This window comes from Falco punctatus (assembly GCF_963210335.1).
Source record: "Falco punctatus genome assembly, chromosome: 6".
NCBI lineage: Eukaryota > Metazoa > Chordata > Aves > Falconiformes > Falconidae > Falco > Falco punctatus.
Window position 1 is genome coordinate 60,172,552 of NC_137585.1, and position 27,510 is coordinate 60,200,061.

General features: G+C 43.6%; 1 protein-coding gene across 2 annotated transcripts; it reads right to left on the reverse strand.

The window, feature by feature from the left end:
• Positions 1–27,510, reverse strand: E2F7 (E2F transcription factor 7). Of its 2 annotated transcripts, XM_080392490.1 has the most exons (12): positions 24,710–27,510; positions 21,244–21,519; positions 19,099–19,267; positions 16,342–16,626; positions 15,647–15,805; positions 14,441–14,578; positions 13,430–13,624; positions 12,706–12,790; positions 11,564–12,083; positions 10,418–10,685; positions 8,779–9,203; positions 1–7,420 (listed from the first exon to the last, which is right to left on the reverse strand). In XM_080392490.1, exons 1-12 carry the CDS (start codon positions 24,788–24,790, stop codon positions 7,244–7,246), a joined length of 2,778 nt encoding a protein of 925 aa, XP_080248616.1. In that variant the 5' UTR covers positions 24,791–27,510; the 3' UTR covers positions 1–7,243. The 2 variants fall into 2 exon arrangements, with proteins under 2 accessions (XP_080248616.1, XP_080248617.1); XM_080392491.1 differs by lacking the exon at positions 16,342–16,626.

Sequence of the window (27,510 nt, forward strand, 5' to 3'; positions counted from 1 at the left end):
GCGGTCAGTGTACCCCTTCACGGGCCTGGCCTGGTTCTCCTCTTCGCTTTAATCCACTCAGGCATTTTTCACCTCCTCTCTGTTTTGCTGAAAATACCGAAATGGTTTTGGTGGGTTTTTTTTTTTTTGCCATAGGGCTTGGAGAGGCCTCCCCTTGCTAATCAGCTGCTCACTGGGGACTGACTCCAACACTGCCCTTGAACACAGCTCGGTGCTGCCCCACAGCCCCGCATGGGCAGATGTCTCAGGGAGGGATGGATTTCTGCTTCTTGTCATGGCGACTCTGGCTTTCCTTTTAATTTTGACCAGGCAGAATCCCTCCTTGAAAAGGAAACAGAGGAAATAAATATGATCTGGTTTTGCATAGAATTACAGAAATAACATTTTTCTAGGCAAAGTCATAATGCAGACCAAGATTTCCTGGGCTTCAAGAGACTTAGAAGGTTTAAAAACCTCTGAGGTTCATTTTACTCTCCTTAATTAAACTCTCCATGTCTTGAGAAAGCCAAAGTGAGGCTACAGGCATGTTTACCTGGCATAACAAATGGCAGGGACTTTGCTAGGAAAAAACTGGTGAGCTGGTACTTTCCTTCTGTCCTCTGGTTTCCCCCAGAGGTAACAACTCACCAGGCTTGTGCCAGACTTTGCAGCTTGCACTAGCTTGAAGAAGTATCTGGAGAGACTTCTTAACTGGGGGAGGAGGGAGGCTGGCGCCTCAGTGAATCCTTTTATCCTCTGCAGAGGCTCCTGGAGCTCAGCCCTAGATGCTCTGGCAGGGCATTGCATAGTTATCTGATTAAAGCAAAATACATTCCCTGACTGCATCTGAAATGTTCTTTCCCCTTTAATTGTATATGCTGGGAGGACTGCAAAAGCTTTTGCTCTCTCAGCCTCTTAAAATATTCTTTTATCTAATGCATTTTGAAGTATTTTTGCAAATGTCTTACAGACATAATGGGCTCCAATCTATGTGATTTCAGCCTCACACATGAAGAGGAATCTTACATTAGAAATCAACGGTCATACAGCAAGATAAAGGTCACTCCAAGACCATCAGGCTTGTATTGCAGGAGCAGAAGGGCAGGTTTTGATGCTGTCCCAAGCTAGCACGCTCTGACATGTCCTCAGGAGCAGCCTCAAATAATGTGAAGTCCCAAGCAAGGCTGAGCAGAAAACCCCTCAATTATTTTCAAATCAGTAAATTTACTTGTCCAACTGTTTCTTAACACCTGCTCAGCAGGGCTGCCCCCTGCCCCCTCTCCATCTCCCTTTTCTCCTGCATGCTACTTCCACAAGCTAGCCCCTCAGCTCCTGTGACGCCAGGTGATATTCCTGGCTGACTGTCATTGCTCTGCTTTTAGAGAAGTCAAAAACTGCTTTGCTCAGTAGATGAGGAGTAGAATTAAATCCAGAACCAGGAGAGAGGTCCTCTTCCCCTTCAAGCCAATGTAAATCGCGAGCGAGTCCATTGGAGCCACTGGCATTGTGTTAATGTAAAGGAAGACAGGAACACAAGTGTTTGAGCATTCACCACTTGGGCCTAGAGTGTCAGCAGAGACATTTTTCACCAACATCTTTCAAACGTCCTACCTTCAGCGGGGTAATGATGGGAACCCTAACGTAGGTGAGGTGCCAGCAACTGGTTTTGTCACGACTCCAGGCAAGCCTTAGGGCAGATTCCAGCCACCTCCTCCCTAACATCTTCTTCTATCTTCTGTTCATTAAATTTCAGGTGTATTTCAGGCACAGAACTAATTGTTACCAGTTAATCAAGACTTTAAAAGGGTGTAGGGTGATTAAATCACATGTTGGTTGGCTATCAGTGAGGTGCAGACACAATGAAGAGGCAAAGCTTTTTTCTTAGCATTGAAGAATTGGCTAGCAAAGTCAGGGAAATGTTTCCTACTGGACAATTTATTGTTGAGGCATGAAATCTTTATACTTACATCTTATTTTCTGGGCTTTAAATTGCTTTCCTTTTCTTTCTGAAAGATTAAACCTGTTCCAAATTGGCCTATTTTAGCTGTTGTTAGAAGCACATACCAAGCTGCAGCATTTTACAGGCCCTGCAGATTTGTTTGATTTCCCTACAGCACCTTCACTACCATACCACACCGAGAGGGTAAGTCTGCAAACCGCTGGTTCACAGCTGTCAGTTTTGAAACAAGAAAGCAACTGTTGAAAAAAACCAAGTTTCACGCTCCCCTCCCACCCATATTTGGTATGTCATCTATGAAATTACACTGCTGTCACATCCAGGGCAAGAAATATCCAGCTGGAGATGGGAGAAAGGCGTAGAGTCTGGTGTTTCAGGGTGAAAATGAGAACTTTGTTTATTTGCAAAATGGAGTAAAATGGAGCAGCTCTGACTGAGGCAGACCTTTGTGTCCCCTCAGAGTCCCACAATATCAGACTTGGCGGTCACAGCATTTTGCAAACAAGCAATGCAGCCTTTTGCCCACTCACCAGCAAAGTCGCTGTGTCCTCCCAGGGGAGTGCGGGAAAGCTTCAAGCTCTTGGGCCTTAAGCCAGTGCTGACTGACACCGTTAGGATTCATTTCATGGCTCCAGGAGGCCTTGGAGAAAGTGCTTGAAAAAATATCCTAAATTCTCAATGCATTTCTGGAGCAATAAATTAATTTAGAAAGAACCTGGATGTTAAGGCTTACTGCCCACATGGATCTTCTCAGAGGATGACAGTCAGCATGTCTTAAATTTGCCTGATGTGTGTGTGAAGACTTTCTTTTCACCTCTTTACATCCTGACCTATTAAATTTTAAATTATTATGCAGGCCAAGGAGCCTTGCTCAGGAACTCCCTGGGCTGGAAGGAGAAAGTGTTGCCATGTCCCAAACACCACTCAGAAAACCTCCTTGTTCACCAAAACAGCTGGTGAAGACCTACTTCCCTGGATGTGGCAGGAGCAGGCTCTGTTTGCTGCCTGCTGGAGGCTTCCCTTTTGCTCCTGCCTCTGACCAGGTTTGCTGGCAGCATTCAGCACCTTCCAGCATCAGAGGGTTATTTTTGTCTCCCACTTGGCTCTGGACTGCCCAGCCCAGGCTGTGGAGCATTAAGACATCCATCCACAATCCACTACTTTCAGTTTTCCCTTTTTACAGAGAATTAAATCAGGAGGAATTTGGTGCTCCCCTCTGTTTTGTACTTCAAAAGGGGGAGTTTTAAGTGCACCAGTGAGGACAAGAACTGCTATAAGCTCTAGCCCCACTCCTCCATAAGGAAATGACGGCCATGGTCCTGCCAGTGGAGCTGGAGTAGGGTTAGGCCTTGTTAGTGCTTCTCATACTGTATTTACCTTATTAATCTCATACTGTATTAATATCTTATTAACCTTATCCTTCCTCTGTCAGCTGAAAGGGAAGGATATTATTGCTGGAGTCACAGGTCAAAAAAATCCCCCAAATGAGGGAGCCGCTGAGTTTTTATTTTAGAAACACGTCTGAGGAACTTGGCCAGTCACAACCCACAGACATTTTGCAGCCATTGTTGGTGACACAGAACATTAACCCATGTCTCTTTAATTACGCAGTAGGGACGGGGGTGATACTGGCCCTGCTGAAATCAGTAGTGAACCTGCTATTAATTTTAATGGGAGCAAACTCGGGTTTGGGTCAAGTTGTGTCTTGTGTGTGTGTATGTGATTAGGGAAGAGAAAGGGAGACAGGGCTACAGCTGCATTCTCCACCTCTAGATTTTACGAGTGGTTGGTGGTTAACAAGCACGCACAAGCAAATGCCAGCTTGTCTGTGGGAAACCAGCCCCTGCGACAGGGCCTGCCTTGCTCTCGTGTGCTGCGGCCGGCCGTCGGGCAGGCAGCTGCTGCCATCCTGTGGAGCCGGGCCGAGGGACGGCCGCCCCGCGGCAGCACTCGCGGTGGCGGTGGGATGGGCCCCCACGGTGGCGGGGCTGGGGACCGCCACCGCGCGTTTGCGCTGAGGCCATGGGGTGTTCCCCTGGCCAGCTCCAGGACTTCAAGTGCCAGTTTGCAGTGCACTGGTTCCTGTGCCTGCGTCAGCTGGAGTGGGAATTGCGCCCATGCTGCATAAAATAGCCAGGCGCAAGGGCTGCTGTGGCCAGCTGTCGTCCTCTGCTACTCACTCGGTGCTCACATCCAACAGGGACTGCTCATCAGGATGAGCGGTGGGTGGATGTTTCTTTTCAAGGGCCTTCTCCATACTGAAATCACAGCCTCAGCCGCTGTTTTAATTCCATTTTTATTCTGTAAGAGTTTATTATTTTGCTAAAAGATAGTATAAAAAAATTAAACCCAACAGTGTGACTGGAGCAAAGCTATATGCAGACAGCTAAAAAGATGGCTAGACAGCAGGAAAAGCAGGATGCCTAATCACTGAAGAACAGTTATAAACAGCAATAAAATTAATATCTATATTAAACTAGCAGTGCAAAGATACAAACTGGAAGCAGCTTTACATTAAAAAACAGCTTTTTAAATACAGAAATAGCACCAATTTACAAAAGACAATCAGAAATGTAAACGTGGCAGGTAGATTCAAGTATAAGTTATATGCTCACCCTCCTCAGCAACTGTCTTGGGACAGAGAAGTTTCACAAACCCTGCAGAACATCCTGATTATGCACTTTGCCTCAGCGCAAATACAAATTCTGCTCTTCCAAAGCTACTTTGCTGACGAGTTGGTCTTAGTTTATTATTTTAATTCTTAGCTTTCAGTGAAGATAAAGATAGGAAAGGTAAACTCATTCCCTCTTGACAACCAGCCCCTTCCCCATCACTGGTCTAGCTCAACAGCTCAGGTACTGCAAGCAGCATTGATCCCTCTGCCACCCGACCACTTTGGTGGCCCCGCTCCTATTTTAGTGAGACTTTTGCATGGCCAAAAGCAAGACAGCATTATCAATCCCCTTCTTCGCCCAGGCCCAAGTCTGCTTTCACAACCGTGACCCACTGAACAGCTTTGACCACGAGGGAGTTGATCCTCATTTCCAGACCTGCTGTATTTACACAAACTCAAAACTGGAAGCAGAAACTAAAAACTTAAGATCCATTTTCAGTCCCTGCATTTTCAAGTATCGTTAGGTTAGTTATGGCCCAGAATAACATTACTGACAAAAAGGCAATTTTTGCAATGATGCTTCAACAGGAGCGAACAGCCAGTATTAGCTCTAATCCTCCTCTCTGCTCCCAGCTGCCATTTCACTAAAAGGCTGCACCATACTAAAGGGGAATAGAAAAGACAAGGTTTGAAGAACCGAGTCTTTGAAGAACCGAGTCATCCTGAACTCTAGCAGCCTGTTTCCATCCAACAAATGCATGCTAGCAGAAGTGCAGGGTCAGCACCGTGCCAATTACACATTGCTTTTCAAAGTGAAATTAATCTAAATGGGCATACAAGCATGATTCAGAAGCCAAAGTTGTAAACTTTCACAACTGTAGTGTAATTAAAAAGAAAAAAAAAACCACCTTAAAATTTAGCAGTCTGATTTCTCTTTACCAACCCTGAAGTTTCCTATGACAATTCTGCTATAGATTTTCTTTCAGCGAGGGCTAACCACCCCTCCTTAAAAGGCTGTTATTGGTCTATTCTAAGATAAGGCCACATTACTCAAACTCACAGCTTCACTAAAATTCTTCCTTAAATTCCATTTTCATAATACATTTACTTATAAAAATTAAAAACCTCATCAAATCCCCAACCCCCACACAAAGTCCTAGCCTCCCTTGACCAAGAGTTGCACATCGAACAGTGTATCTACTCTTGGAAAACCAGTACCTGTACTAATGAGAGAAGAGCTGATAATGCTGGCCTTATGTTTGTTAAAAATTCAGAGTCATGTGGTATTGACAGCAACACTTTCTGTCTTTCAAACAGGAAACTGCACAAATTTTATTGCAGATTGCTACACAAGTAAAAACATACCCAAGCGTAAGAGCATTAACACTTAAAAATTATGTCCTATATTATTAATAGCACCATCATTTGAGGACCCTGAATGTTAAGTGTTAAGTCTTTTCTTCCTTTTCGTCTTCTAAGGAATACAAATAATTTTTTCCCACTTCCAAATTTCATGGCTCCTGCTCTTTTCAGCTTCTTTTTATCATTTAGATAGATATGTGTCAAAAGATGGGATCTCCCTTGTCTTCCAAGTATGCTCACATGCACTATTAACTAGTTAAGAAATTCCTGTAAATTAAGAGTCAGGCATTTAAGTACATACCCTTAGGTAGACTTAAGTAAACCGCTAAGTAGGCACTTCAGTAGATTCAGGTTAGACTGAATCTAGTCATGTGGTTAATGACTTACCAGTGTTCCTTGGTCATAAAGTCTAGACTGTATATTTAAATGGGAGATGAAATCTTAGCACAGCTCTCTCGGTGGCTTGTCACTCTCAAATTACTTTGTCAAACTTAATTAAGGAATCAGGTTTTGTATTCTTTACATCTAACTTGTACATTTTGCTCAGTTAAAAAAAGACAAACTCCAAGGACTAATACAGTTCATTAACACAATTATAAAAATGTTAACATTCACAGTTATTTTGGTCTTAATATTTTTCACATGTATACATTCAATCATTTTGTGTTATTATTAGGTTTTTCTAACCACAAGTGCTGGGCAAATTGTACAACAACCAACTGACATTCAAGTAATCCTATCCTGAGAAAATCTGTTATTCTGAAGTGGCAAAAAAATTTTTTTTGTACTATATCCCACTCCAATGTACAAAATAAATAGCAAGAAGCTGCACTGTAGAGGCAGGATTTGACATATTGGAACCAAGGAAGCAGTTGCTTTCACAGCTGCAAAAGTTTATAATTTTTACCACCAATTTACTCAGGGTAAGTAGAGTACACGCAATAAAAAAAATAACTTAAAAAATACTTACTCCAGGTTAGTGCTAGACATCTTACTCAAAACCATGAATAAATAACCCCTGGGGTAAATCTGTTTACATCTCCTCATAGCAATAAGGAGAATATTCCAGATTAAAACCACAAATACAATTTGATGCCTACAAGGCCATGTGAAGCACAGCATCTGAATTCCAATCAGTACTGAAGGAACAATTCAGTAAAACGTTTTCAGTACCAGGGATGATTTGTGAAGGTGGTTAACAGAACCGGTGAGTGAATGTAGTGGGGAAGCCTGCCAAAAGGGATGACATTATAATGTCAGGTAAGAACTTGTTCTCTTGTGATTGATACAGGGTCTCAGGACAATCTGCCCGCTCTTTGCACCGAGTGGAGCTAGTCAGGGCTAGTACCAGAGATTTCCAGCCTCCTCTGCACAGAGCTGGCAATTCTGGTCTGGTTGCCTTCGTTTTTCTTCCATGCAACAGGGTTTCCAAGACTTCCAGGAGTTTTGAAAAATGCCTCGTGACATGCAGGACGAATGCTCTTGGGAGTGAGGGGAGTTGACAAAGGCTATTTGTGAAACAAAACCAAAGTGATTCAGTAGGGTTCTCTCAAAGCCTACATGCAAGCACGCGAACAGCAGACAGCTCGTAGACATTAAGCCCTGTGCCCTGCTACTGTAGAGAACCACGTCACACATCTTTTCAGAAGCTCCACATGAAAAGCTATGGGCTTTGCCCCTGCTTTTTGTTCTGGAACTGTCTGCCAGTACACCGTTGTTGGAAGCTGAAAGCCTCTATCTCATTTCCAACTTAAATGTATTCATGCCTAGTTCATACTCATTCATTCTTACGCCAATTTTGTCCTGTAGCTTAAATGGCTCTTTCCCTTCCTTGATGTTATTTTGTTATTTGTTAGCATTAAAACAGATATAATATTAGTCTCCTAAATCCTGACCACTTTTCTTTTTAGTGCCACTCTACTGTAACCTCTAATGTTAGTATCTGTAATCAGACTGGCTGCCAGTCTCTATTACAGCCTTTTTCTAAAATTTGAACAAGATATACATAAAGCAATTCAAAAAGCTTCCAAAAGCTCAATCTATTTGTCACCACATTAGACAACAGGAAAACAAATCACAGATTTAAGAATGTAAGCTAAAGTAGGGCCAAAACGTCACTGCTAATATTGCTAATAATTGTAAAGACCCAGGTAATACAGTGTGACATGATTGTTTTATGTCACTCATTGTACTTCAGATAAGTCCTTTTGAATTTCTCATTTTTTTTACTCCAAAAGTCTGTTTCTGTGGTAGATTTAAAAAAAATATCTTTATAAAAAAAGATCAACAAAACCCACAAGAGCCATTGTTTTCCCCCCTGCTGATATTACTTTTCCATTATTTAGTTAAGAGAGATCAGAACGGGATTGAGGAGGTAACCCAGGACACTACCACCTGAGCAGTGTTGCAGCCAGCTGACTCCTGAGTTATGACAAACAATCCTCCTGTCCTCCTAATGTGTTTCTGTAGCCACTGCATAACAAGCAATGATAGTGTCAAATGGGGAAAAAATAACGACTTCAATTTTTTTTTTTTGGGGGGGGGGAACCCCATAACCTACTTTTTCTCTATTCCTATAAGATTTTTCAAGATTAAGATTTTTACAATTTTAAAATTCATGGAAGATTTTTAAAACTCACCACTTCATCATTCAGGACTAGACGTGCTAAGCTGGGCTATAATCTTTAACACTGTCCTAAGCTCTGCTACCACTACAGACAGACACACATACAAAGTGGAGGACACCAGCTCCCGGTGTGCTAACCCACCACTGACACACCAGCACCAGCCTGCAGCGCAAGCTGCCTTCAGGCCCAGGGACCTGGCACGGCTGTTTTGTTGTTACTTAACCACCTTTCACTCTTACCTGCTGCAGCTTCAGAATGGTCACTGGATGCCCCATACGCACAGGGGAGTCCAGTTCAACACCACTGCAAGATCTTGCAAGCACAGGACTCAGGTGCAGAGCAGGGTGAACTGGTTGCTGGGGATCCCCCAAAGGTGCAGGTGAGACCTTGGGGGCGACTACTGCCGTGGGGCCTATGAAAACAGGTGTTGTTGATGCCAGGTTGGGCATACTGAAATTCACAGAGGCAGCAGCTGAGAAGGAGCCATCAGGAACCGGGGAAAGAGGACTGGTGATTGTGGGAGAACAGACAAGAGGGAAGGAAGTCAAGGCTGCTGATGGCACCACAACGCAGGGCACGCTCAGAGAAGACAACTGGTTTGCAGTCAGGCTGATGGCACCAGGGGCTTGGTTTGCGGAGAACAGGAAATTAAAACTGCTTAATCCTAAACCAAAGGGAGAAAGCAAAGCATTAATAGAGCTGAAAAATTGGAATTAAGCTATTATAACTTCATCTAGAGCAGGGAAGAAGTATGACAACAAAGAAAGAGGTTGCCCAGGAAGTAAACTGTGACAAAAATAAGAAAAAAAAAAAGGAAGAAAACTGTCACAAACCCATGACTCTTCTGCCAAGCTCCGTTTCCTTACCTTCCTCCATCTCCCCCCCTACTGCCTGTTCACTGCATGTGCATCCATTTACTTTGTTCATGCTAAGTACCAACTGCACACCTTGCTGTTTTCTGCTTCTAACTTCAGTTTCAAGCAACACTGTGGTTAAACAAATTTTTTCCTAACAATAATAATATCCTCTGCTATATGAAAACATAATCACTGTTTTTAATGACAAAAAACACCCTCAACAAATGGAAAACACCCACAAAGATATACCCCAGACACTCATTTTCCTAAGAACAGCTGAAACACTGTTTTGAAACCGAAGCTCCTCTGGTTCCCAGTTTGTGCAACCTTCTAAACCACCAGGATTAACACTTTCAAACTGAGCATCTCCACCCTTTAAGTGAAATCCCATAGATCCCACTCTGTGCCACAAGTGAATTAAATACTAAAGCAGTAGTCATGGAAACGTGCCACATGTATCCTGTTCCCACAAAGCAGTCTCCCACTCCACACAAGCACAAAAAGCAGTGGGCATGAAATCTTCCTGTGATATTTTCAGCTGCTTCCTTTCCATCCCTACTGTGTCCTATGAGCAGGCCTGGCTACACTCCCAGTGCCTCAGATTTTGTGGGGTTATCCTGATGGTGCATGTACAAGACAGTACAAAGTCTGTAGATGACTAAATTCACCCACTCAGGGGGATGCTGTTGCACTATTCTGGCTGCCTTACTGCGAAACCTAGACTTTCAGCTCATCTGAGTTTTAAATGCTGGATAGGCATCTTTTTTGCTGCCGTAATTCAAGCATGCAAAACCCACATTATTAACCTCTGTTAATGTCTGGGAATCTCAGAAAAATGCCTGCATTTTCAGAGAAGCAACAGTTCACCTGAAGTCAAGAGAATGCAGAGCTATACAACTACAGAGAACTGCTAGCAATCTTTTGTGCCAAACAGACTTATTCACCTATCCATAGGTCTCCCTATTTGCTCAGTGAACAGATGCACAATTTGTGTGTCTCTAGATCTCATGGCTGTCCTTACCAGTAGGCTGAACATAAAGATATTGTGGTAGGAAAGGTTGACTGGCATTTTCTTTAGACATGTGCTCTTTTACTGGAGAGGGTTCATCAGGGTCTTTATTCTGATACTGTACTTCTTGCTCTTCAGAACCTAAAGGCTTAGTAGACTCCTTGTTTGCAGCCTCTGGAGCAGCAGGGCTTGTGAGGTCAAGATGAAAAGCTTCTAGATGTACAGCAGAAGTACAGCCACTTCCTGGGGTAGAGTCTGCCTTCAGTGACTCAAAAGGCTTCTATGCAAAAACAAAAGGGGAGATGAAGAGTCCAAACTGAAATACAACAGTGCAATGTCTCTCATGCACCATCCTCAGCTACAGAGTAAAATGTGCATCTGCAAAAAGGAGCAGCACAAAACTGATTAGCAAGTCATCAAGTTAAAGATTTTGTTTGAGGGTTTGAAGAGCCGTATTAATGATGCCTGTGCCCTGTGTTGTAGTTCACTTTCAGTACCTGGAGATACTAGATAAGAAACACCTGAACTTGGAGATTCATTTTTTATTGACAAGGAAAAACACCCATTTCCAATGGCTTATATTCAAACACTGATACAACTTTCAGCCTGACTCCTATTTTCAGTAGTTAAGAGAACCCTGAAATAGCTGCACTTCACCTTCACCATCATCCTTCTCTCACCAATCTGCTTGTGGGCAACACTGGGCTTGAGAGAGAGGGGGACTCAGGCTAGAGAGTAGGGGGAAGTACAAATCACATATGCTATAGCTCAGTGGAGTAAGCAATACTGCTGCTGTCTGGGAAAGGCCAAGCTAACAGGGGAAAATGAATAATAGTCACATCGATTTCTTCTTCCTCTCTGGCAGGCTGTTTTGCTGAAGATGATGATCAGGACACTAATTCCCAAAAACAGCTGAGCATCACATCATATGCAAAGCAATCACAGTCCATTTTCCTCTGGTACTGTGAAAACATCTTCCAGCTAATGCCTACACTTCCTGACACAACCCCCTTAGAATTTTATTAATGTGTGAGAGGCAGAATTTGTATCTGCAACAAGAGTGGTGTCGTGAATTTTCACTTTTAAAAACACTGTCTTGGGCAAAAATCTTCTCTAGTTAACAGGAAGCCTAAGTGATAATGAAATTCACTCCTTTACCTTAGGCACTACAAGTGAGAGGGGCAGATCACTCTCCTCCGTGGTTTGCTTTTTAGCAGCTGGCTCTTCATCATCTACAGGTGCAGAGGGCAATGAGCACTTGTGGGAACTGCGTTTCTGGCAGACAGTTGGAGGTATAGCAGCCTGAGCTTCTGCACTCCTGTTTCCCATGTCTCCTGTGGTGGGCAGGGTCTCCTTCAAGTTATTTTCCTGAAGACCACCACACAACATAAAAAGGGATGAAGAAGGGAAGCACAGGAAGGATTGGTGGGGGAGCAGGGTAGGTTTTCCATTTTCTGTTTTGGAGGCTGCTTGTGTGGAAGGATGTGGAGCTTGGCTGCTGATGCCATCTGGCAGCGAAAGGCTTGGCACATCTGCCTGAACCACAGGGAAAACTGCCTGAGGCAAAGGGTTAACACAAAAATCAGAGTCCCCAAGAACTGGAAGAACAGAGAGAGGTGACATGATGCTTGGGTTTCCTGCTGAATTTATTATCGTTTCTGTGGCACAAGCCTTATTTCTAAAAAAAAAGTAATGAAAAAAGGAAAAACATTTAGTCCAAAATTAAACCCCTATTTTATCCTTAAAAGTAAACAGGTACATTGTGGGACATAAATGTGGAAAAATCCCACCACCACCCGCCACTGCAACCTACTACTTTTACATAGTTGACAAGGAGGGTTACTTTTTATTATTCCTAATTATACAGAAGCAAACTTCTCAGGTTTTTGGCAAAAGAACTCTTTCAGTTGCACTTCACTAGTCAATCATTCACAAATAAATTCAAATTAGGATAGGTGTAGAGAAGACCCATTGATAGGACAGAGAGGCTCTTTCATGGAATTATGGTTTACTCAGCCTACCTAAACAACAGGTCAAAGGAGGCAGGGATGACCTATATTAACACACATGAGATGAAGAACTACTGAAACTAAACAACAACAGTGGTACAAGTACAGGTGGGAATAAACTGATCATGGAAAAAAAAAAAAAAAAAAGGCAAGTCACTCTGAGACCTACCAGCATTAAAATAGTAATAACAAGACTTCCTGGCCATTCTTTATCTCATCAATGGCATCTAGCCTTGAACTAAATTTGACAGGCATGAAGCTGAAACTGGACAGGAGTTAAGACCAACCTACCTAGCATCTTCCTCTCTTTTCTGCCTGCGGACAGCTGCTAGATTTATCATTTTGGAGCAATATTCATCTGAATTCACAATACAGGCTGAAAGAACAAAGAAGCATTCAATTAATAATGGATAGGTTTACCAAGCATATTTTGATACTGGCCATATAAAATAATTGGTATAATTTTTCTATCCTGGCACATTTTTATAACATCCACTAACCACCTAGAGCCAGAACCTGCAAGACACTCAAAACTCTCAGTCTCACTGGAGAGGTGCTCGACATCATAATTTCCTATGAGGGAACTGTGAAAAGCCCTGTAATTGCTTTATCTTTTTAAACAGCTATCCATTAGATTGTTACAGTAAATTCCACTGTATTAGGAACCATAAAATAAAGCAAGCTTTTGTGGCTAAAAAAATCTTTCTTTATCTATACCATATGTTAACAGAAGAAGCCATAGCACAGTTGCAGTTAGTGACGAACAAAAACATTTACCAGAAAACAAACTGCAGATTCAAGGCAGTATGGCCTGTTTATCTCACCTAACTTTAGGTGCCTGACTGAAGGGTCCAACACAAGTCTCATCACATGGACAGTAGACATATAGGCACCTCCCGAGGGTATTTCACATACTTAATTAGGTTGATTGGCTCAATCAAGTGCCTTAGATTGGTAGGCCCACATTTGGCCAGATCCAGTGGGATACAAAAGAACATGCTTCATTATAAGTTACCTTGCCTCTCCCGACGCTGGCTGGTGGCATCAGATTTGACCTTCCTTCTGCTCCCTTCACAAGGCTGCATGCCATTAAATGAAGCGTGACGTGTAAACCTCTGCTTTCCAGTAGCACACATCTGATACAGGGCACAGGCTTCTCTCTGTGTCCCTGGCAGAGGATCAGATGTTGGGCTATTCCCTCTCAGCTCATCTATGGGAACATAATTTTGTACAACAGCCCTTTAGGGAACACAGCTCATCATTTAAGCTTCTGCCATGTTACTGAACTTGGCCATGAGAGAAGAGGTAACTCTAAACCATCTCAAACCCCACAACCCTGGAGCAGACCTAAGCTCAATAAGCACCAGCAGACAAGATAAGGGCTTCCCTCCTTTCCATTCCACAGCAGCTGCAGCAGCAGCTACACTGGTGTGTGTAGCCAGGAAGAGAATGGGTGGCATTAACACTGTTCTTCACTTTTAATTTTTCCAGGCACTGGCATGACCCAAATATATTACCAAAGGGCTTCCCTTTCCTCTGGCTTTAGCCAAGAATCAGCAGCTTACTGAAATGCTCTGGCCCACTGTGGCCTCCTTGGCAGAAAAACCTTTTATATGAGGGGATGTATGCAAGAAACAGCCCTGCTCTACCTTGATAAGTCCCCTTACAAATAAATGAATTCTCTAATTATGACAGAATTGTTGAGATTTGGCAACCCAGAAAAGCTGTGGACCCAGATTTGGACATGCAGACATTATCTGCCATTGCTTTACAATTCAGTTATTCACACAATTATGTAAGCTAGTGTAAAAATACCAGCAAGACACAGTATTCTTCAGCATCCCTCTACAGTTCCAGCCCTTGAGCATAAAGTCTAACGAGCAGATATTGAGCTTCTGGCCAGCTCAATAATCACAGGGTGGACAATGAATGCTGAGCCATTCTTTACACACTGAAAACAACCTTTTACCACTTGGGAAGGATTATCAAAACAAACCAAAAAGAGAGATGCAGGTACACAAGTTACCAGTCTTTCCAGGGAATTCCACAGGCCCAATCCACTTGAAGGCTGGTTTGCGTCCTCGTTCCTCTGTGACATAAACTTTCTTGATGAGGCCTAGGCTGGTGAGAACATTGGCGATATCATACAGTCTTCGTACCTTTGCTAACAAGAAAGGCCAGAAATGTCAGTCATGTTTACAATGCATGCATACTGTACGTATTTTACATGGCAACTTAATTCCAGAATATCACCATAGCTTTCATAAACAGGGTGGGTAAAATGAAACTAGGATGGACTTAAGCCACCTCTTTTGAGGCCTGCCATTGCCATCTCCCACCTGCCTGTCACTGCTTCTTCCTATCTTAGCTGCTCATCCACCTTAGTTGCTCAGATTTAAGCTCACCTACCTCATTTTGATGAAAATGGGTTAGGGAGTGACTACATCACCAACTTGCCCCAAAAAGGCAGCTAACTCCATGTAGGGTAGAGACAAGCTTTTGGGGGCAAGAGGCACATGAGTGCAGAGCTGATCATAAGAAGACATATTTATCATCTTAAAAATGTAACACTCTTAGAAAAACCTCTGTGACTCCAATAAATAACATGTTTGAGCTGAGTATGATACCCACAGGTTGCCCAGCTAAACTCCTCACATTCCTCCTGGTATTTGGGATAGAATTTTAAGACTGAAGTGCAAGTACTTTACCTTAAAAGTACTTTAAAGACTTAAAATAGAAGTATTTTAGAAGAATTATTTACTAATGCTGAGATTTTCCATGTTGTTCAAGGGATTGAAGCACTAACCCCCACTAACTAAAAAGCAAACTGTGCCATCCAGCTGTGAAAGATTTCTGGGGTAAAAAGAAGAGGTAACATTTCTCCAGTGAAGAAGATAAGTTGCATTATATTAAATAATATATTTAATTTACATGAGTTCTGAGATGTCATTCAGAACAGTACAGGGAACAAGGTTAAAGGACAATAAAAAATTCAAATAAAAAAAAATTTCTCCATTCTGAAGCTAAAACTTGAACATAATTGTCAAATTGACTCTTCCCCACCCTAAGTTCCGTTTTCACAAACTGGCATTTGCAACTAAAAAAACACCCAAACCAAACTGCAGCAAAAGACCTGACCTGCTGTTGTCATTACCTAGCGGTGTCAGTCCAAACATGCCCCTGTTTTCTTTACTCACTTATAGACTGATTTGCCTCTCAACGGCCAGCTTACTTTTAAATTTGCTGTGGTCCACTGTATCCTGGGTTTCTTCTATCAGTATCTTTGCTGCGATGTCCAGAGTTACTATCTTGGTCTTGGAGACAAGGAGCAACATGACAAACTTTTGGCTCATAATCCGCAATGACTTGTCCTTTCTGCTGTTTGCAGATGCTGTGTTACAAATAATACCCAAGCCTCTTAGCATATATCATCCATCACAGCCAGAAAACTAGCAAGTAGGTTTCTCACACACAAAAGGGGTAAAGCATTTCCTTGTCAGGAAGCAGATATCTTTTGAAAAGCAATATAAATTAAAGCACGCAGGAATAGCTTTTAGAAAGTCAGATTCCAAAGCTGACTATGCTATGTTACACACCTCTGCACCACTCTAATTTTGTGACTCCAATGGACTTCGTAACTCAAACCGCTACGTATTATATGGGCAATGTGCAAACAGGGGACAGATGGAAGATGGCAACTTCTGTCTGGATAATCATTTACTGTCACGTACTGGTGGGGACAGAATGCTAGGGACAGGATAGAAGGAAGAATTCTGTCTCCTATGTGTGAATGGTGTGAATGTGAATGGTGAATTCAGCACTTTTTAAAAAAAGAATAATTTTTTATTACTTCATTTAAAGTCACATAGTTAACTGGTGAAAGAGATTTGTGTCTGTGTATCACATCACACACATTAGTTCTCTTACCAGAGGTGCAGTCTGGTTCTGAAAAGTCCAGTAATGGTCTGTCTTGAGAATCTGGAATAATTTCCTTTTTCTGTACTCCAGATCTGTAGTCCAAGTCCTGCTCCTTATGCTGGAAGAAGGTCATTAGCTCTCTATACTGCAGCTCTCCTGCTTCCTGAAGCATTTTCAGAGTTTGACTGAGGTTGTGCCAGCCATGCCAACAGTACTGGTTCTTGGCCACACGGCTAACCAACTGCAATGACTCCAGGATATTCACTATGTCATAAATTCGTCTCCGCTCAACTCCTGTTTTTAAGGGGGGAAGGGGGGGGGGGCAGATAAAAAAAAAAAAAAAAAAAGGCAGATACTCATCTACTTTTGCTGTGCTTTTCAGCAAAACAAAACAAAGAACAGGCTGTTCTCTGAGTGTTCACAACTTTATTTTTCACTGTTCACCTGGACACATTACATTAGACCCATCCATATCTGCACAATTAAAAACTGACATGTATGGCTAGGCCCATGGTATGATGCTTTGTCTATTTTTTTAACTGCTGGCCCAGCCATAGTTTCAGTTTAAAGCACTGTATTTAGAAGAACTGATTGCAGTCTGCCCAGCCCTACTCACTCAGACCTATCCGGACTGCCCTGAGCTTTTCAGAGCACTTGGGCCCTTCTTTTGTCAGAGAGCTTCAGTGCTCAGACATGTACCTGTATACAAGCCTGTGTGTAACTGAGGGCAAGAGTCTGAGCCTGGCACTGACACAGGGTAGATACAAAAGCCTGCTCCTACAGGCACCAGTAGGAGTGTGGTCCTCCACTTGCATTTCCAATGGCACAATTGATGGCTAAGCACATACCATGCAAAGGAGTCTCAAAGGCTTCACAAGGTGCAAAGCAGTGGAGAATGAGACCCACTGTTCCCAAATGCAGTAGAAATGAGCCCTTGGTGCTGGCTGGATTTGCATCAATGGGAAACCTATGAAATATGTCCAACTTGGGTTCAACCTGACTGACATGAGCAAGGTTGGGGACAGAATATGAATAGGCCAGCAGCTCTGCTCCCAAATACTTGTGTCCAGCACTGTTTGAAGCATGGCTGTTATATGTTAACACAGTGCACTATACGCTGGTGGCATCAGCTACATCAGAAATCCCAGAACAGTTAACATCAGCTGAGCAGAACAAGAGCTAGCCTAAGGGAAATGTTTTGAAAGACATTGCTGCAGAAGGCAAGGCCTTGAGGCATCTGTTTGCCCATCTGGATAATATGAATAATACTTACCAGCCTCAAATGGATATTAGGATAAACAATTCATGAGTATTTCCAAGTGTGTGGAGATCTTGAAATGAACATACTCCAAAAAAACAGGAGTGCTACATATATCCTGGTGTCTGTCAGGCACCAGCAGCACAGCTCCCTTTGTGGTCTCTCCATAGATCTTCAGTGAACAAAGCAATATACGTATGTAGTAAAAGCTATATTACAACCATGATTTGTTACAGAGAAAGCAGCAACATCAGCAGTGAATAGTTTTGTGGTCCCTGAAGCAAGTGGATACAGACAAGCAAGGAAGTGAAAAACAAAGGGAGAAGAACAAATACACTCACTTCTGGGAGGTAAAATCCCCAACAGTGTTTCCAAACAAAATTTCTAGTATTTAGGAAAGCAAGGTAATGCCAATCCCAACACAGAATAAAGCACTACACAAGGTTGGAGCATAGGCATCTCATGCAAACACAGAAAGGAGTAACTGCAAAATCTGAAAGAACAATTCATTTTGAAAGTAATTTATTTAACTATTTACTTCATTCAAATTCTCTCCCATTTCCACTTCCCAATACCAAAATACCAAGGCAAATAAATAAGTATTTCAAGGACTTTCTTAGCAGTCCTTGCTAAGAGCCACAGAGGACATAACTCTTCTGTTCCCTTTCTTCCCCTAAAAATACATTTATTTTTGCTACCTCTTTCTGTTAAATACCTCAGTTCTAAACATAGATACAGTATTTATTTAGTTTAAGTCTGATTTTATAAAGTCCTTCCTAGCTAAAAGGCAACTTTTCCAAGGACATAGATCTTTTTGTTATTGGTGTGACCTGGCTGAGTTCTCTCTTCCAAGTTTTATTGCTTCTCTCAGATATTTAATTAATCTTTTAACTAAGACCAAACCTAACAGCAGACCCAGCAAATAGACTACTCAATACCTTCTTGCCACCTCAATACAACACATTTTCTCATTCTACTCTTACAGGTCTTCTGACAAGCTCCCCTCACAAGACAATATTTAAAGCTAAGATAACCCTGATGAACCATGAGATCTTGGAAGAAACCACGCCTACACGTTACTGAAGTCAGGCATTAAACACAGGTGATTTCCTAACACCTACTAGTTTGCAGTTCTTTCCCCAAACATTTCATTTTGACAAAAGCTGTTGTTTCTAAGTCCTCCTTCAGAGGGTTTGTAACTCCTAACTCCTTCAGTGGTCAGCAAACAGAAAATTCAAGAAAGCAGAGTTGGTAAACAGCTGGAGGATAGATCTGTCTAGTAAAAAGTACTGTCAGAAAGCAGATTTCAAAATGGTAGTGTTATCAAGCAGTAAAGACACTCAGGAATATTAGGCATTGCCATCTCTTGATTAGTATGATTAGAAGAGCATCCAGATCCAGTGAGAGGCAGACCTTCAATGTAATCTGTAAGAAGGATAATCCTTTGAGAGCCTTCCTGTTGGGTTACCCCAGGTGATCAGTTAGCCCATTTTTGCAGGTATACATACCAAGAATTGAAGCCACTTCATCCAAAGAAATAGTAGTTTTTTCTGTTGACAACGGATAACTTGGATAGCGAGCTAGAAACTTTTGGCACAAGAGTCCTAAGCTTTTCTGTTTTCTGCTGGGCCTCTGCTTTTCAAATTCATCAACTGTGCTGTCGTCTACCATATCATACTGTCAAAAAATAAATGTTAACCCTTTAGCGCAGAGCTTTAGACTCAAGGCATAGCCAAGTGAGGCATATTTCAGATGTTAGCAATATTTAAGCTTGGACTTTCTAATAAGAAAAAGATCATGGACTCCTTGCAAGCACAGAGCACTTGGGTGACACAATTTTGCTTGCAAGCTCTTCTCAATTCATCACACAAGGTATTTAAAGAAAAACTCTTATCTACAAAATTATAAAATAATGGTTATGCATAAGGAAACAAAACAGTAAGACCAAACAGTCAAGATTAGCAGATGGTAAGATCCTACATGGAAGGAATATTTCTTTTTGAGAGGAGAATGTATATTCCCTCAAGCACCTCTGGATCTAATAAAACAGAAGATGTACAAGCCATCAAAGAGTTCCTGCAAAACTTTCAAGAGATTTTACTGCTCTTTCCAATGCCTCTACAACTATAAGAAACCAGGCTGGGGGGTGGGGGGGGTATGATGTTCAGAGACTATAAAAGGTGCCACCCAGTCCCCGAACCTTAAACTTAGTCAAGCTATTAGCTTAGGTGAACTTTGTAGGATGGCCTGACTATGGTCCTTCTGTCCTGGAAGGGGGGGAAAAAAAAAAAACCCAAACCACCAAAACTGTGATGGCAAGAACGTATGAAGAGGTATGTTTATTATAAAATGAGGATGATGGGAGGATTTTTCTGCACTGGTAACTTTGGGGGTTTGCTTTTGTGTCAAAAAAAAAATAAAAATCTCACCCTCTGGCAATGGAAAGCCGAGAGTGATGGCAGCTGTTAAAACCCATGTTTCTTTGCTTATGAGAACTTAACTGTCGTTTGTAAGTTGTGATTAAGTGACCTTGTGGCTGTTGCTCTGATTGAATTCTTTGAGTTTTATATGGTATGGAAATAATAGTATTCTTACGGTTACCACCCATGTCTTTTGTAAGTTAACTTTCTGTGTTGAGAAAATTAAGTGTAACTTTATTAGCTAGAAAATATTTGAACTCTTTATAGCAGCCACTCCAAAAATGCTATATGATCTTAGGTGGCTTACAGTGATCATTACCACTCATTTTTAACACTGACTTTTTTAATTACTGGAAGTTATATTAGGAATTATCTTTAGAGAGTTGTTTGTTCCTTTATGACTACCTAAACTGGAGAATTCTTCAGACTACTGTCACTGTAGATGCAGTAAAATCTACACTTGTAATCTGTACCTATCAAACGATTCTCCTCTGCTGGAGAACCCTGGAACTAACCTCCCCTCATGGAAATCACCAAGGAAGGATATTCTACAATAAATAATCCAGGAGAGGGAAAGCAGTGGCTGAAACAAAAGAAATAAGTATGAAGGAAGAAAACTGTAACGATGCTTATTACAACCCGATATCCTCTCCATGGACAGACTTCCTAAAGCAAGGACAGGGATCAGCCTCCACATTGCCTGAGTCTTGGCAAGTAAAAATCTTCCTAACACATCCTAACATGCCACCTGACTACTAGTTTAGGGGCTGGGGGAGAAAGGTTTCAAGTGACCACTCTGCGGGGCTGTCATGGACAAAGTACAGGATTTCAAAAGTATGTTGTAAAATATGCCCTCCCATTGTCTAATTTATTTTGAAAGCACCTGTTTAAAATTGATCTGGCAATTTTCTTTCTAATGCAATTCAGAAAATAGTGTCAGAAGTACTTAAGTTGGGGAAAATGACCGTTTAAGCTCTATTTCCTTGACTGTCCTTTAAAGCAATAGTCAGGCTCTTGAGGGGTCTCAGGTCAGTTACTAGTAAGACAGTTACTTTTGGTCTTTGAAAGCCTTACTGCTCAGTCAGTGCTGCATAGGCAACTGTTGCTGGGAATGCTTTACAATTCTGCAGTTTTCCATAGAGAGCAAAGGACCAGATGGAAGAAAACTAAGGCACAACCTTAAGCAAGGTCTGGTCCTAAATGAAGGCAAGGTAACTGTGTTCTCAATCTCACCTGTAACAGATCAGGTGTGTCACGCTGCTCACTGTTTTCTACATGTCTGAAAAGCTCCTTCTTCTTTTCCCTGTCCCTCATGTCAGGGCTAGCAGCACTAACAAGCATCTTCAGGTTAGCAGTGGGGGTCCAGGGATCAGGCTGAGGTCTGTCAATGAGCTTAACAGGTGTAATTGGATTTCTTTCCGGGGTGCAGCCTTTTTGCTTTGATAAATCAATTGGTTCATTCTTAATCGGAGTCCTTAGGGTCATCCTGGATCGATCAAATATGTTTTCCTATTAAAAACAAAGTTCTTTAGACACAACAGGAAGGAAGAGTCCCAACCATCAATTTCATTGTCCTTATGAAGGTAATTGTAATGACTCATGCCTTGGCACTCCCACTTATATTTAGCACAGCTCTGCCTTTGTTAGAAGTGGTAAAATATTCTACATGCTACTGTACTGGAGGCAGTGTATATGAGATACTGCCCTGAATTACAGAACCTGAGGTCAACCAGTCAAACTGACGGCTTATCGGACTTTTAAACTCTGACTGTTATTACAAGACAGCATTTCCCACAAACACAAATCGCCAAATTAGATTCAAACGAAGTAATGCATTGGTCACGTTACACTTTAAAAGAAAACATGTTCTGCTTGAAGGGTTCCTAACGAAAAGCCATGCTGGGGCTGCATCTCAGACTGTCACAAAACATCAAACTGAAGTGAATGTAACTCTGCGTGCAAGTGAAGCAAGTTTTGCATTTGCACTATCTGCTCCTCAGAACAATGGAGAAAATCTCTGTAACTATTCCTTGACTACAGCTAAGTATTGCTAGAAGGAAAAGTCTAGTTTCTCACCTGATTTTTATCATTCTTTGAATGAAGCTCAACTCCTTCCAGTCCCTAGCTGCAATCAAACTTTTTTCATACTTCACCTTTGGGTCAAATTTTACTCCTTCTTACGGCAAGAATTATCACTATAGATCATCTCATTTCAAGAGACTGGCTGAAGAAAGCATCAATAGTAATCCTTGAGCTGAGAGACCTGCTTTTGATCAACAAGAGACACTACTTCACTGTAGCCTGTTAGTGCAAACAGGCTGCCATATTAGCTTTCATTGCAGGATATAAAAAAAAAATGAGGTCCAGGTATCCTAAACTTGGCACAGAGCAAGACTTCCAAAAATGCCCATGCAGAAAGTTGTAGTTTGTTTTGGCCCAGGGAGATCAGTGTTCTATTCTTAGACAGTCCAGCCATCACTTAATTTTCCTTAATATGTTACAAACAGGACACTTTTTTTGGAACTTCAGCTAATATTGCTCAGTGGTTTCTCTATTTAGTCCCTTGAAATGACTGCATGCACCTTGAGTGAAGTGAGAGAGACAGTGAAGCAGTCAGGTTATCATCACAAAGCTGGCAGAGCTTACAACTTGCTGGAATTGGAAGTGAAGCCTTTAGAACCACAGTAAACTGCTTTTAAACTATAAATCAGGCTTTAAGTTGTTAGCTCTTCAGTCTACCTATGGCTTTTTTGGTGTTGGTCTCAAACTGAGCAAGTCTTGCTCAGACTAAGATCACCACTTCATTTTTTTCAAAAAAGTTTTAAAGATTGAACAAGACAAATTTAAGGCTGGATGTTATTAGCATGTATTTTTTGTGCTGCAAGAAGTCTAATTCTAAAATGGAATATAGGTTGAAAGAAAATGTTAAGTCACTATTGGTTTGCTGTAAGAACTTTCCCAAGTTAATTTGCTTATTTTATTTGGAGCAATTCAGCTATCACAAGCTGATACAGATATTGAAATAGGTGATTCCAAATATCATCTTATTAGGTATGGTCTAGCTAGAAAGGAGAAAGAAGTTCTAATAACAACTGAAGCTGGCTTTTAGTAGGAGCAGTTCTCTAGCATTCAAACTGGAAACTAATTTGGCACATCAACAGCATCGTGCTCTGACCGCTGATGAACGCTCCTGCATACATTCACCTATGAATTACCTAAAAGGATATAATAAACATATCTCTTGTTACAATTAACAGCCAGTTATAACTTACTACACTGATAAATAGGGGTCAATTTAGAGGCCATGATACTTCTTGGAATACATGTTCACACGGTGTTGGCAATTAGTATATTTCTTGTAATTTCACATACAGCAGTGAATTAACACTTAATCTGTTAGGAGAAAGTCTACCTTCCCATCAAGGGCAGCTGAACCAACCTACTGTTCCACTACCTCAAATATTTATGTTTGTGCAACTATCACAATGAAAAAAAGTAGTGGCACTACATGATCAGCACATGTCTCTTATTAACCTTCCAGATCCGTTTCCTGATGTCATAATCGCCTACTAAGGTAAGGCATGCTTTTAGCCCTTCTCCCCTCTTTTTCAGTAGCTGTGATGCTCTATGAGCTTCTAGCTGTATTCCACAAAACCGCAAGGGCAATTGGTAGAAGTATGGAATTCACGTTGGTCCAAGCAGACATGGCTTACAAATACAAGAGGACAGGAAAGTCTGGCTTAGTGAATTCTGTATGTAAGCAGGAATTGAAACAAATCTCTGAGATAATGGGAGCTGGGTCTGACAAGAACTACAGCATCTTTGGAGGACTCACTAAGCATAGGCAGAAAGTCATTAACTGGGTCTAGCTCAAGAGACGTTACTGAGCAAGGTATGCCTGAAGCTAGATACCCTGTTTCCTGGCTGGTGGGGTAGGAGGGGAACAACGAGCTTGTTCCTTGCTGAGCAGCACCGCTTAGCCTCCTGACCTGGGAACACCACTGCATGGATACAGACCAGAAGGCAAGCACATCAGACGTGCATCAGCATGCTCAAACTGCTGCTAAATAACAGATTGAAGGCCTAGCCTATTCCCATTTCATGTCGGGCCTGGCATAGGTTAGCTTCTGAACGGTGAGACTGTACAAAAGCCCCCTCCACCTTACCCAACGGTAGCCACTGGGATACTGGAGATCGCCTTGCGAGTTCTACTTAAGCGAAAGCTAAAAACCGTTTCCCTGGGCGCCAAAGCATACTCGTTCACTGAATGACAACGGCGGCATGACTCACGGTTGCCTTACCGGATTGTCTTTATATGCTAACGGTAGCGTCGGAAGCCCCTGTGCTCCAAGACGGGCAAGGCGCTGCTGCACAGACGACGTGCCAGGACAGGCCAGGTACGGCGGCCCAACGGCCAGCACCCCAGCGCTGCCGCTGGCAGCCGGAGCGACACGGTCAGGGCCACTCGCACGCCCCGACCCGCCTCCAAGCCCCCGCCCGGGTCGAGGCCCCGCGCCCCTGCACGCAGGGGCCTGGGGCGCCCCCCACCCGCCCCGGCCGGTGGGGCGGCCCAACCCTCCGCAGCCCCGGCCGCCCCCCGGCGCTTCTCCTGATGCTCCGCACCGGGGGAGGCGACGTAACGCGCGCGGGGACGCCGTGGCGCCGGGGACAGACCGGACCCCCGGCCACCGCCGCTCACCTTCTGGGCCGCCTCGGCGCGGCCCCGCCGCCCCGGCCGGCTGCTCGCCAGGTCCCGCAGCGCCAGGACGCTCACCTCCATCTGCAAAACAAGAAGGCGCTTTTAGCCCGGCCCTTAAGAGCGGCCGCTCCCATCCCCGGCGAGACGCGAGGGGAGCGCGGCAGCGCGGGGCTACCCTGCCGGGGAGGGGGGACAGCCGCCCCGGCCCTGCGGCGGCGGTAGCTCCGCGCCCTCACCTCAGCGGCGGGCGGCCCGGGGCGCGGGGCTCTGCCGCTCCCGCCAGGCGCCCTCAGACATCGCTTTACAATCCGGCCAATCAGGCGCGGCCCGCCGGGAAGCCCCGGCCGCGCGGCCGGCCAATCAGCGCGCGGGCAGGCGGCGCGCGGGACGGAGCTCCCGCCCGCGCGGGGCCGTTTCGCTCCTTTTCTTAGCGCGGTCGCCGGCGGCCCTCCCCTCCCCCTCCTGCCGCCGGGCCGCCAGCGCGAGGCGAGCCGTTGGCAGGCGGGAAGGGGCGCCCGAGGGCGAGGGAGGCTGGGCGGGGGCAGCAGGTGAGGCCGGGGGGATCGCAAGGTCCCCGCCGGGGCGGCCGGGCTCCCCCGGGGCCGCTGTGGGGGCGAGCGTGTAGCTGAGGGCCGGTTCCTGACGGGAAAGCGGGGGGATGGGGGCCCTCTTTCCCGGTGCCTTCTGGATCAGTCCTGAGACCTCCCTGCAGGGGGAGGAAGGGCTGAGGCAGCGTCGGGAGGGTGCAGCCTTTGTCGCTCGGCCCCGGCTTACGGAGAGCGACGTCGGGCTGGCTGGGTGGCCGCGCTGATGGCTGGATGGAGAGCAGCTGCCCTGGCCGTGGGTCGCTGCCGCGGCTCCCCGCAGCGGGGTGGGCAGGCGGCGGTCTGGGCGCTGGAGTCCGGCTCCTGCTCCTGCTGCTGCTGCTGCCCCTCCGGGGGTGCTCGGTACGGGCCTGCGCTGCCGGCAGCCCCCTTCGGCAGGCTGGGTGCAGGCAGTCTGCAGCGCAGCCCTGGGCATCCTGAACAGGGTGTGATTCTTCACGGTCCTCCCCTGAAACGAGCCTGCTGCCGGGGAGGCGACGCGAGCACTCGCTTTGGGGAGCAGCCTGGGCGCAAGAAACTTGTCACCAGCCCTGAGCCGGTCTGCTCCGTGATCTTCCCTCCCTTGCCACCTCACAGTATGGCATGATAAGGGAAGAACAGGGAGAGAGCCTTGTCCGAAGTTAACATCTGAAGTCCAGGCAGCCTGTGAGCTGTGCAGTGATGAGTTTTCAATCGGTCCTATTGACTATGGAGACACAATGTTGCAAAAAAATGGTAGAAAAGTTTTCAAAGTAATAACTTTCTGCTATGCAGAACTACTTCAGACTTGAAAAGTGATTGCTCTAAGCTTGAGACCCTTTCTGAAGAAATTTCCTGTGTAGAAGTGTAATTAATTTTGCTTTTAAAATTGATTTTGTACTTAAGCTTTTGTTTTGTTATGCTAATGATGGACATGCTACTGCCATTATTGCCATCTTGTTTCGTCGTAGGAAGATTTCCTTCTGAAATTGCTCATGAGTTAGTAATGAGTTGTCACAGAAGAAAAACTCCAATACACAGTTCTGATAATTTATAAAAATATTCATTTGTTAATTGTGAGGAACAGAAAAAGTGATTTTTTTTTCTATAGGGATGTAGATAATAGATAAATATTAAATCTCTTGCACTAACTTTAATTTATTTGCTCTCAACCTATGCTAATTTTTTCCTTTCAGCAAGTTCCAGCACACCACAGTTTGTTGAAAAGAATGAAATATAAACTCTAAGAGAAACTTTTCAATTAAAAAAAACAATAACCAAACCACAAAAAACCCCAAACCTTTATAAAAAAGCCCTTTACACTTTTAAGCCTTGGTCTTTTTATTGTCTAGAGGAAAATAAAGTCCATAATTCCAAAGTGTGTCTCTCAGTATGTATTTGCATCCATAGCAGTTACATAGTCATTTATAATGAGTAAACTGTTACTACTTCTCCCACTCACAGTAACTCGAAAACAGACTCATGAGAATCATAAGGGATGCAGAGTCATGGAAAATTTAAACACAAATCTTGCATCGCAGACTGACAGGCCCAGGCATGAACTCTAGACCAAAGTAAGGAAGCTGAGAAGAGAGTTTAGCAGCTGAGAACCTGCTTGTGTGCTGCACCCCCCGTGACATGAAATTGCCATCTGGCCCCTTTAGTTGTCTATATGAACTAAAATGATATGGAGAAATAGATTCTCAGACCTTTGTCTTAGATCTGTCACAGGCAACTGAGTATCCGTTGCCAACTAATAACATCTGTGATAAGGTATTACATGCCATGAAAGTTTAAGAGGTCTAACTGCATTTGCAGCTCTAGTACAGAGACTTTCTGGTTAAGAGCTTGATGGTGAGGACCTCGGTATTTGAATCACTTGCTGAAATACAACGTGCATGCAAAAGGTCATTTGATCATTACAGCAATTGCTTCTAGCCTTAGAAATCTGTTTATTTATAAGTGATTAAGCAGAGTATCTGTAGTTTGGCATGAGACCCAGCAGGCCTAAGTCCAGTTACCTGTTGATGTTAGCTACAGGCTATGCAGGGAATGAGGCATATCTAGTTGAGATGTTACTGACTTGTAATGCCATTATTTTGCTGCTGGAATGGACCTGTGGCCTTAATTGACACTCAAGTCTTGTGACTTAATTTAGCTTAAGGGTGGCTCTGAAGAGAAATAAAAGTGCTCTCTACAAGTCATCAAGGGAGAATTAATTTGAATCAAGTTTGACAC